Raw genomic sequence first — 12,431 nt, 5'->3', positions numbered from 1 at the left:
GCAACAATATATATATATATATATATATATATATATATATATAATTTATTAAGGTATTTGTCGTGAGTATATTGTAACTTGTTCTGTGAGCCAATCACCAGCGCTGCAAATATACTTTAATTTTTTGTTTGATTTCAGGCCGTTGTTCACGTGTCAACAGCATTCGTAAACTGCGATCATGAGACATTGGACGAACGACTATACCCTCCAATGGTGAAGCCGGATGACATTATTGCGTTAACAAAGTAAGGCCCTTTATATATATATATATATATATATATTCATGTCCTCTACAACAATGTTTATCAGTGAAATTGTGGTAGTGATTTCAGCTCTGTACCGTCATGATGCCACACATTTTTGCAATTATCAATGTCTTCCTGCGTATGAGAAATTTGTTATATAAATCAGAGCACCTGTATTGTATAATATTATCTTTAAAAAATACTGACCGCTCCTCCTTCAGATTTTCTAAGTGAATGTGCGCCGATACCATTGCACCTTTCAACATATATGGAAAGTAGTAAACTCCAATTGCAATCCTCTGTACTGTGAAAATGTGATTGCGAAATTGCAAATAAATCACTATCTTTTACGTTAGTTTAAATGACATAAACATGCGATATTTGCTTGGTACAAAAGCGAATATTGGCAGGTGTAAAATTTTTTGCGGAAATTAGGAATATTCAATACAACACAGGAGCACTACCTGTGAACACTGAAAGCATGAATAATGTTGCTGACAATTTGAAAAACCTCTCAAGTACGAAGCAGACTTATACTCCGATTCATAAAGTCCTTTATAGTATATGCGTTCGTGTCTTAAATTTAATTATGTGATGTTAGAATGCCTAAAGTTATCACCAGATCACAATGGACGATTATTATTAAAAAAAACTGAAGAATATGGTAGATATCGAGTTAAGATATTCTAGCCACAAGTAAGCAGTTTCGGGAAAAAAAAATTAAGCCACATTCTTTGAAGCACGCTTTTTCGTATACGTTGAAAAAGTGAAAAATGTATTGAATTTTATAATGCATTTATTTAAAACACTTAAAATACCACGGTTTTGAGGTGTCGACGCTGCATTGCTTGTGGAACCAATTGCTTTGACAGATCGTAAGGGAAGAGCCAGTAGAAACGTCAGTAGCTTCATTGTTTTACTACGACATATTTTACGGCGTCCAAAACACCCGGGGTTCTTCGTCTCAAAGGCTGCAGCTGTCAATAATTATATTGAATCAATAAACACCCTCTACAGGAACAGGTTGATGAGTGACATTTTCGAGGTGACGTTTTGTTCCCACAAAACATGACCTTTGCACTCAAAGCGCTTTCAAATCAGAAATGTACGCCAAGGCTCCGCAGTCTAAAGCCAGGATTGTCCCGTTACGTGATGTACTGGAAGCTAGACATGCTTCAATAAAAAGGAAGTGTTCATTTGTAGGGTGCTTATGGCTTGCCAACCTTCGTGACATCGGTTTTGTGGCGTAATTCCTTATCTTCAGTGTTAAAAGAAAAGAACATTACTGCGTTGTTGTTGTTTTTTGTTGTTCTTTTACGAACGGCTATCTGAATGAAGAAAAATGGACGAGGTCGACCTCGTAAAACTGACACCAGAGCTGTTGGGAGCCAAACCAAACACATACATCTTCACCAAGCACCTGGCTGAGTGGATCGTTGCAGAACATGGCCAACGCCTTCCCTTGGTCATCGTCCGACCCTCCATTGTGTCTGCTTCGTGGAGAGAACCAGTTACGGTACGTGTGCGCAACATCGTGAACAATGCGCTATTATCGAAAACTTGGGTCTGGCATTCCTTTGCAATATCTGGATGCCTCTCGTTTGTACTGGAACTTACCCTTGTGAGTACTGCTGAGTTGTCCATCGCTTTCGGTGTCCCCGCCTGTTGCGCCTCCTAAACATCGTTCTGCTGCTCATCACCCACACGAAAAAATGCGGCCTCACTGGGATGTAGACGCCTGCGTGGCGTACGATATTTTACAGACGATAGCTACTGCGCATGCGCATGATTATGTTCCACAGCCCAGTAGACAGACGGAAGCGCGCAGACGACGATTACATAAATGATGTATAAGAGGTGTTTTTCTTGACAAATGTATATGCCAATAAAACAGTTGTGGTAGATGGCAAGTTGTTTCATGAATGCCAACGAAAATATAATCTTACTAAAAATTTCGTAACCCATTTATTAATCATTTATTCGTGGAAAATTATCTAATTCTTAAAAAAATCAAACGTTCCCAGGATTACAAGACGGAAATTCGAATATATAGTGATATTTTCTTGATATTTTTATAGTTAGTTTCGGTCCTTGTGTTTAACGAAGGTCTGGAACAACGTATATACAGCGAGTGCAGCAAATTTGTTTTTAAATATTAAACATAAAATACGTACCGCCTAAGACTCAGCCTACTTCCAAATTTAGCGCCGGTTGACCGGAGCAGATGCCAAAGTACAAGGGTTGAAAAACAAAACCGCAATGTTTACACTTTTTTTCTCGCCCAAGAATAAACGAAGTATTATGAAAAGGAATAAACTGCAACATTGACATCTGCGTACATGCGTGTAATTTCGTGGTCGTCGCGCCAAGTACGCCATTATAACATTTCATGGAAATAGCGCCCGTGTCTGACCTGCGTGACAAGCACCCCCTTAGCGAAAACTAATACGTTTGAAATATACCACATTCTAATTTGAGTGTATTTGAAATACAGTTCATAATTGTAAGTACACAAAAAATAGACCGAAAATATAAACTTCTTTTTTTTTACTTAGTACTAAAATATACTTCTAAAAATCATTTTAAAATACCTCTACTTAAACTACATTTGAAGTTCCCTTCATGCGTTTTGAAATATGTAAATACTAAATGAATAGGCGCAAAATACCTTTCACATATATTTCTTGAAATATTTATTTAATTCATGCAAAATATACTCCAACCGTAAAAAAATGGACCAATCGAAAATACGTGCAGAATACTCTTAAAATACCTGAAAATCGTAAATACTGTTGTGTTATACCCTAAGTACCTTTTGACTGCAATACTTCGGTAGTTTGACTTAAACTACCAAAATATTGAAAAGCTCCCCTTCTAGTTCACTTCAAGCAGATATGGAGTACACTGAAGCGCCTAAATACAACATTTGATTAGTTTGTCAATTGAATTGCGCAGCATCGCACTGATAAATCAGCCCAGTTTATGTTATTGTTTCCTTTTTTCTATCAAGAACACACCTGATCAGTTCCTTGCACACCAATCACAAACGGGGTTCGGGAACTACAACCACAACATTTGCTGATGCTGGAAAGCTTCACCAGGTGCTGTGAACAGATACGTTTGGCGTGATTTTGTTAGCACAATGTTAGTTCACTGAACGTGTATACTCACCATTGTACGTGATGTGAGTAGTGACTTTAACATAGTGACATTAACTACCATATTAAATAGTCAACTACTAAAAAGGAAAGGCAAAATAACTACTGTAAAATATTTATTTTTCGCAGGCTCAATATTTCGCGATTTAGGTAAAAGTTGGAGTTTTGGAATAATTCGCAAATTTTAATTTTCGCGACGCGCATGGGATCGCAATATAGATTTTAATGTTTTTACATTTTGCCGGAATTGTTCACGGGACCTATTTTTCGGAATTAGGCGATTCGCGAACTTTGCGAGAATTAGGTCCTCACAAAAATAAAGTCGTTTAAAGTATTTTAAAGTGAAGTCCTGAGTGGTGCTACGCAGAGAAGCAATACCATGTATTTTATGAGCCGTTTGTGTGGATATTATTTTAGGGACTGCGCCGAATTGTTATTAGTTGTACCAATGCGTTTTAGTAAGAGATATCATCCACGTACTTCAAAACACTGTTTCCTTTTTGACAGACTCCCGAGGAGAAGACCGAATACTTGGAACCTTAATAAGCGCAGAGGTGGTCACCGAAAAAATGATTCCTTTCAATATGTAGGCTATATAAGGCGCTAGAGCTATCAACGGGACTGTGAATGAGCTGTTCATTGCGTCACAGTCTTTGTGTTCGTTTCTAATGTAGCTTTGTGAGATGTATTTAGTAGTGCCTTCAAATACCACAGGGACACCATTTGCTGACAAAAACGAAAATGATACAAAAATTGTGTAACCGGTTTTTAATGCAAACATGGCATCTTGAGTGTGAAGGGATACTATTTTGGTATATCTAAAATATTTTTTGATTCATATTTATAATGTATTTTGAATACCTAACGCGCGTATTTCGAATGCGGACAAAATAATACAGAATAAATACAAAATGAATATTCGTATTCAATATATTTCAACTTCGTTTGAAGTACGGTCTCTTTTTGCTAAGGGCCTAGGTGTGATTTTAGTTGCTAGTTGGGGAGAAACAAATAACGGGAAGAAATTCATAACCATTTGAGTCTGGTATAGAGGAGTGGTGCAGTTGACAGGAGCGTGGTTGGAATTTGGGGGTGAACATAATTCAGAAAGTGGAGGGAGGGACCTGCATGATCAGCCCCAGTTGTAGCATCTTGCCACCGCCACCAAACCAGACACGTTTCAGCCCGCCAATGCATTTATTTAGGCGAATCGGTAGATCACGAGCTAATTTGTTGCCCTAGAGCTTTCAGTCATCGAAGAAAGCAGTTTATTTATTTATTGTACATACCCCCAAGCGCTGAAGCATTGTAGAGCGGAGGGGCAAAGCCAACAACAATGAAACAAACGAAAAAAACAAAACAAAAAACATTCAGCAAGAAATACAAATATCGAAATACACTGCGATTGGCAATATCTGTTACGAACAAAATAAATTGACTCATGTTGGCTCATCAAACAGAAATGAAAACAAAGATTGTCGAAAAAGAAAATAATCGAGTATAGTTGCGATATCTGCTGGAAGGTGGTTCCAGTCGTTTGATGTATGCGGGATAAATGAACAAAAGAAGTGTTTGTTTGTCAACGTGTTAATCCAACTTCATTCAGATGGTCCAGAGGGGAAGAGCAATAGTTAGCCAATGTAAAGAAATGGCCTCGCAGCGACTGATGACGATACACTTTATGAAACAGGCGAAGTCGAAAAAACTTTCTGCGCAATCTACAGAGGGTGACAACGAACTGGACTTCTTTGATGATATGTTGGCTGTTCGAATATAATAAGACAAAACGAAACGAACGGCGTTATTTTGAACTAGTTCGAGATCTTAATGTAGAAAGGCGTGAATAGGATCCCGAATCAAGGCTGCGTATTCCAAATTCGACCGTACAAGAGTGTTATAAAGAACTTTTAAGTTAACTGGGGCCGTTCTGAAGTTTCGTCATAGGTATCCTAACATGCGGTTAGCGTTGGTGATTATTATATCGACATGAGGTTTCCAGGTTAATGTCGACGATATAGTAACACCCAGATAACAGTAGGAGCTTACAAATTTAAGTTGAATGTCGGTGAGTGTATATGCTGAAGGACGTGCGCCTTGCCGGGAAACCCGCATTAGTTTGCATTTGCCAGGGTTTAGTTCCATACGACATTTTGTTTTTGCACCAGAGAGTAATATTATTTAAATCAGATTGCAAAATGCGTGAATCATCATCATCATAAACTTCCCGATAAATTACACAGTCATCTGCGTATAAAAGAATGGAGGAAGAAACACAACTTGGTAAATCATTAATGAATATTAGAAAAAGTAGTGGGCCTAAAACCGAACCTTTGGGCACACCCGATACCACATCCGTCAGGGGTGAATTAATGCCATTTAGAGTCACATATTGTACGCGGTTGGTGAGAGAGCATTCCAGCCAGGTTTACAAATTAGGATCTAGGTTTAATGAAGAAAGTTTAAGCATTAGTAAATTATGAGTCATCTTGTCGAATGCTTTAGAAAAATCCAGAAAAATACAGTCAGCCTGATGTTTTTTTGACCAGTATAGCATGCAAACAATGGGTGAAATGAAGCAGCTGCGTTTCACAAGAAAATGAGAGACGGAAACCATGTTGAGCAGTGGCGAAAATAAATTTCTTCCTAGGTAATTAAAAATATTAGAGTGCAGTATGCGCTCCATTATTTTACAGGGAATATTTGTTAGTGAAACGGGTCGATAATTTAATGGAGATTGCTTGTTACCGCACTTATATAGTTGAACTACCTTCGCAGTATTCCATTTTATTGGGAGTGTTCCAGTTATAAACGTTCCCGTCTAATGCGGCGTAAGATGAATGCAAGATACATTTCCTCTCCATCACGATAACGCCCGGCCTCACAAAATTCTCCAAAGCCAGGAAGACGTCGCCAACTTTTGTTGGATTATATTCTCTCATCGCCCCCTAGCCCGGACTTGTCACCGTAAATTTTTCTTTTATTCTGGTCACTACGGGGTGCACGTCACTCAGAAATGTCTGAAAACCACAATGGCTTAATCCGAGTAGTGAGAGCATGGCTATGCGTGAGCAGAAAACGAGCTGTTACAATAAAGGAATTATTGGCCTTGTTTCACGCTAGTACAAAACCATAAAACTGAGCTTAGGTTATGGAACATAGCGTGCATGCCGGAAATGTTCGGTAATACCATAATAAAGAAACGTTAGAAAGTTTGTGTTTTTTTTATCTTTCAATGAGAAAATTGTACCCGTTTTCTGTATTTTGCGCCATTCAGCCCACTGCATACGTGAGCTTTTCCGGACCGCAGCGTAGCAATCAAATTTTAAAAAAGGGCTTATAACATTTGTGTAAGATAACGATTTGTTCTGAAACTTTGGCATCCGGACCAGACTAATAGCGCAACATTTGGGCGGAATCTGAGTATTGAAAAATGCACGTTATTCATGCAATTATAAATAACTTAGTTTTTTGTTGTTGTTTTCGGAGACACCCTGTAGAACAAGTTTTGTGTTAAGCTCTTAGAAACATATGAGCAAATAAAAGTCACATTGGATATGCATTCATGGGAGTTTAGTCCTTCATTCTTCTCTTTGTCTTGCCCAGCATGACGACTAGCACCACCATGAGGATATACATTGATATTATCCCGCAAGACTCGCCTTCACAAATGAAAAGTGATGTTGTCATATTTCAGATTGGTGAAGTGTTAGTCTTTTTATTAGACTGAATTTGAGTACATAGTTGAGCATATGTTTAGAATGTCAGAATTTGGGGACTGTTTGGTATAACACTTGAAGTAATTTATCCTCTGCGTAATTCAGGATAGTCGAATTTGTCATGTAAACTTTAGAACCTTAATAAAAGTAAAAAAATCGTACCTTTTTTAGAGAGACAAAAACTGAAATTAGAATATCACTCATATTCCACATTTTCATTTGCGTCAAAAGTAATATCGCTTAGATACATAAGGTCAATATGAAAAAAAACGATAGTCCCGATACAGAAACTTGTCTAACAGATCTGCTCTTGCATAATTCACAAGAGCTCATTGCTACATGTGCTCAAATGCATGCATGAAAATGATATCTCATGTTCGAGTATATTTGGTTTTTGTGCGATACATTGAGTTTTAAACGCATAACCAACGCCTCAATATAGGGACGAACCCCTCGTCTCTTGCACTTATAGTTATGCTTACCCTTATTAAACTACTTTTATTTAAATTTTTATTCCAGCTTATTCTAAGATTTTATATGCTTTGTTTGCTCAATTTGTCTCTCACCAGAACAAGTCATTATTTGTAATAGATTAATTCAGTAGTATTTTTGTTTATGTCAGATTTATAAAAATAAATATTTATCTTTGTCACTCGATGTGTTTTTGAAGATTGCTTGCTTGATATAAATCTCTCCTATAAAATACATGTTTTTATTTAAGCGGAAAATAAATGATAGAAAACTGGTATTTACAATATACCGTCGAGATGGTTTTGTCGAAAAATGTTTGATTTTGATTATCAGTTAGATTAGTGCGATTGAAATCATAATAAATATCACGAGTTAATTCATATAGGTTTTTGTTGTGCACCCCGATAAGGTCTTAGTTGAGCTGTATCAACTACAGAAAACGTCTATCGTTCTCTGCTTGGTATTCAAAGAGGAAGGGCGGTCTCGCTACGTAATTTGAACATTTATACAAACTTTTGGAGGTAAAACTTGACGTTTTCAGATCTTCACTATTAGCCTGACTAATACGTAAAATATATCCCACGCTTATTAGTATGAAACACAAAATAATGTTCAGGGTTTTGGCAATTTCATAGGGCTGGCTGGACGGACTACAAGGAGTAAACCTTTTGGTGGCATCAGTGAGTATGATTTTCTCGCGCACCCTAAGAAGTACGATTTTATTAAAATGCAAAAATTTGGCGGTATACATAGATGCAGATGGTTGAGCGTGTTGGTTATTAATTTACGATGAGGACAGAGGAACGAGGAAAGATGCAATGCTGCCAAAATAGCGTCAGATAAATGAATGTTTGTACTGCCCATATGAATAAATAAAATCATCAACCCCGCGCGTTTTAAAATTCGAATGTGACAAAAATCTAGTCTAGGTTGTTGATTTTATTTTCCAAATATAAATTAAAAATATAAGCATAAAATTACAAATATAAAGCAGTATAAAGCAGTATTTTTTAGACTTTTGTGTACGGGAGCTATTTTAGGCTAATCTGAACGAACAACTTTAAGCGGGCAATTGAAACATTTTAATAATAAAGCATTATTAAAGGGACGGTTTGTTACCTTTCATGGTTTCACATGCCAACGACATTTTTGTGATTCTACCTGTACACAAAAAACGGCCGGCTTCTAATTTCGCACTATATATTTTTTTGCTTTTATTTGTGATGATTGATGAGGAAATATTTTGCTTCTCTGGTTCTTTTTAGAAAAACAGTGCTCTTTTTGACTGCATATTTGTGAAACGACTTTGCGCAATTTCAAAATTCAATTCAACTTACATTTGACAATTTGGGTTACTGACTAATAGACTTTATACGTGCTTTGCATCTTTAAATGTTTTTGATGACACGCTCGCTTATAGAAAAGGCAATTTTTTAAGTTCAAGCGAGTATGAGAGATGACCAAACATTTCGTTGCGTAATAATTCAGGGTCATGAGTTCGTAATAAGTCAAAAAATACTGTTGCTTCTACTGTAAACCAGAGACAAATGTACAATAAAAGTATGATAAAACAACGAAGCGTGAAATATGCTGTTCCGTGCGCTTTTTTTTTATTATTACTTTGTCTCAGGTTCACTGTGAATGTCGCTCTGCTGCTCGCCTGTGTTGTTCCTCATACCCTTGCTTCGCCTTCAAAATCTTCTGCCTGAAAAAAGCAGCAGTAGTAGTGCTTTATGAAGGAAAGGCAGAGATTTTAACCCGAACGTCAGTTCTAGTTTGCTACTCTGCACCGGGGATAGGGAGAGGGGGAAGGAAAGACCTAGCAGTGGGGTAGGAATATGAGGTGAAAATTGTCAATGAAGATGATTATGATCGAGCGAATTATGTAAACAGTCTCATATAAAGTTGTCAGTCATTTAGAGTATGTCCGAAAGTCCTGTGTTTCTCAGAAATTGTATTACAGCTTTGGTGGAATTCATAAACTGTTCGGTTGTGTCCCGGCTACCAAGCAGCTGCCAAGCCAAGCTGCCAACCAGAGCTTACGACGAATGGCTAGTATGCACTATAAACAACGTGCTGTAAAAGCAGGCGAAAAAACACTAGGCAATTCTGAATTCCTGACCAGGTATTTGAATACCAACGTTACCTCTCAAAAAGAGAAACACAGACTAATGCGAGAATAAGTTAAATCTATATTTACGCGAGTAAAGGTGCATTATAGCTATCTGAGGTACATGAACTTTGTCAAATGTCACTTAACTATTTTATGAAAAGCTTGAGACACATTGCTTCGTATGGTGTGCTACCACTACGCACTGCTTGTCAGATTTAACATCAATGTTTAAAGAAGAAGTCGTGAAATCTACACTAGTGCAGACTGCGGAGCTGAGTTATACGGCCAGGGTGACATAATATTCGAGGCTGATCGTCCCCGCATGTCCAACATTTAACTGATTTTTACTAATCACCTTTTAATTAAAAAAACATATGGTTACAAATGTTAATTTGCTAAACCTCAATGAAGACTACTAACTCAATATTATGCAAAGCGAATGAGCTCGCGGGATGCGCAGTAGATTGCTAAATTTATTACTCGTCCAGCAGGCCAGGGACCGTGGCCGCACAATGTAAATTCACTTCCGCTGCACAAGTGCTAAATTTAGTGCTCCACCTTGCTTCCCACGTGCTACCTGCACTTCTAAAATTGGCAGATGTAGTGGTTTTAGATGACACTCAGCAAGTTTCGAATGAAAACAGTATGTTAATTTTAGCATTTAAAAGTTAATTTGCATAGTTTAGGTAATTAACCGACTTATCGTGACACGTAGCCACAGATAGTATGTATCTTGGCCGCATAACTATCGTGCAGGAACCGCTTTAACGGATTTTTGTAAACAAATCTGCGAGTACTAAAAACAAAACACCCGGTAAATTTAACTCCCGCTGTTAAACGCAGGGTGTGACAGGCGTGGTAACAACTATCGTGGCAGACAAAAGTGCAGTTATGGACATCATTCCGGTAGACGTCGTGGCCAATGCACTGATCATCGCTGCTTGTCAAGCAACACTACGAGGCAGGTGAGACAAACAAGTAATCAGTACACAAATTGCCGCCTCGGTGTATCGAGGCAACGCGCCGGCCTACGAATTCGCATATACGAATTTGAATCGCGGGCGAGGTGCCCACAATCTGACGAAGGCGTATTGCAGAGTAGGCGCCGTGCAACCAAAATGTCATTGCACGTCAAAAGATCCCCAGGCGGTCAAAATCGTTTCCCCAGCTCTCTTTTTTTGGGCAGGCCAAACACCCTTCGTTGGTTTGCCACCTAATTCTCCCTTTTTAACTTAAGACACAAATGACTCAGAAATTTAGCTTGACCAGCAAAGCTCAGGCTGTTAAAAAAAAAAAAAAAAAAAAAAAAACATTGAAATGTTTGGAATGTTTAAAAAAATGATTGGAACGCAATGCGTCAATTTACTCCTTTCGGTTGGAAGTTGATTTCACTTTTCGCGAAATTAATTTGTGAGGGACCATGTCAAATGCTTTCTGAAAATCCAGAACAATGCAGCCTACCTGTACATTTTATCAAGCGAATAAGCGATATTGTGGTAGAATTCTACTAGTTGAATGTCACATGAGAAACCACTTCTGAACCCGTGCTGATTCGGAATTAAAATATTATTTCTGTCAAGGTGTTTCGCAAGGCTACTGTAAAGTATATGTGCTCATATTTTTGAGCATACACACTATAAGAAAATAGGTCTATAGTTTTCTACTTTGTTTCTATTCCCGCCTTTGTGAGCTGTCACAACATGGTCTGTTTTCAGTTCCTTGGGTAGGCTGCCAGAGGACAAATATCTATCAAATAACACGTGCAAGATAAATGACAAAATTATAGAACACACTTTTCGTACGCGGCAAGGCATTCCGTCCGGTCCGGTAGCTTTGTTTTTATTCAAGCCATTTATCAGTTTCAAAATTCCGTCCTGGCTTAGTTCGATGTCAGGCATGCTATCTTCTAAGATTCTGGAAATGGAGGAAAGGGCACCCACTATAGGTGACGAAAATACAGATTGAAAATAATGTCATTACCATTATCAAATAGCCGAGCCGAATCACTGATAGGAGGAATGCCTATCACGTCTTCCTATGATGCTTTCACACACTTCCAGAATTCCTTCGGGTTTCGTTTTAGCCTATCACCGAGGGAATCGTGATATATAGTTTTAAAGTAAGACACTTTACTCTTAAGAAGTGCTGTCAGCTCCTTCAGACGGCCCAAAAATCAGGATCGCAATTTTGTCTATATTTCACATATACACGCCTTTTTTTTCTTAGCAATAGTTCTTAGCTCTTTGTTTATTTGTTTACCCATGGTTTATCTTTCCGTCTTCTCGGTGTGATAACTTTTGAGGGAATATAAATATCATTATGCGCCTTCAACTTGGTTTTGAACATAATCCATGATGTATCTACATCAGCACCGATACTGGTTCCTTTAAACAAAGGAAAAAAAATTAAAAAGCTCGTCAGCTATGCTCGCGTAGTCACCTTTAGCGTAGAAAAGAATTTTCCTCGAAGGCATGCCGTTAGTTTCTTCGCGGATTCTATTTTCCCGATTACTGTCGGATGGTCGCTCATGCCAGGAAGGGTGGAAACGGATGACACAATAGAACTATCGTTGCTGAATATTAGATCCGAGGTACTATTTCTCCTAGCGTCTAAGCGCGAAGGAAATGTAGCGTGTTGATGTAGAGTGAAACTCGGAACAAGGTTCACAAAAGCCCTGTACTGCACAGATGCATTCAAGGCAACCGGAATCCCCTCGTCCGAGCGTATG

General features: G+C 38.2%; 1 protein-coding gene across 1 annotated transcript in view; it reads left to right on the top strand.

The window, feature by feature from the left end:
• The window catches only part of LOC115319716 (putative fatty acyl-CoA reductase CG5065), a 76,220-nt gene that overhangs the window by 58,092 nt on the left and 5,697 nt on the right, over positions 1 to 12,431 (top strand). Inside the window, exons 6-9 of the mRNA XM_042293540.1 lie at positions 139 to 245; positions 1,584 to 1,761; positions 8,226 to 8,270; positions 10,547 to 10,668. Of these exons, the coding sequence (XP_042149474.1) occupies positions 139 to 245; positions 1,584 to 1,761; positions 8,226 to 8,270; positions 10,547 to 10,668 (452 nt within the window). The remainder of the gene's footprint in view (positions 1 to 138; positions 246 to 1,583; positions 1,762 to 8,225; positions 8,271 to 10,546; positions 10,669 to 12,431) is intronic.

Source organism: Ixodes scapularis, unplaced genomic scaffold (genome assembly GCF_016920785.2).
Source record: "Ixodes scapularis isolate PalLabHiFi unplaced genomic scaffold, ASM1692078v2 PGA_scaffold4__175_contigs__length_147842914, whole genome shotgun sequence".
Classification (NCBI taxonomy): Eukaryota; Metazoa; Arthropoda; class Arachnida; order Ixodida; family Ixodidae; genus Ixodes; species Ixodes scapularis.
Note: the sequence above shows the minus strand (reverse complement) of the source record. Positions and strands in the feature narration are given on the sequence as shown.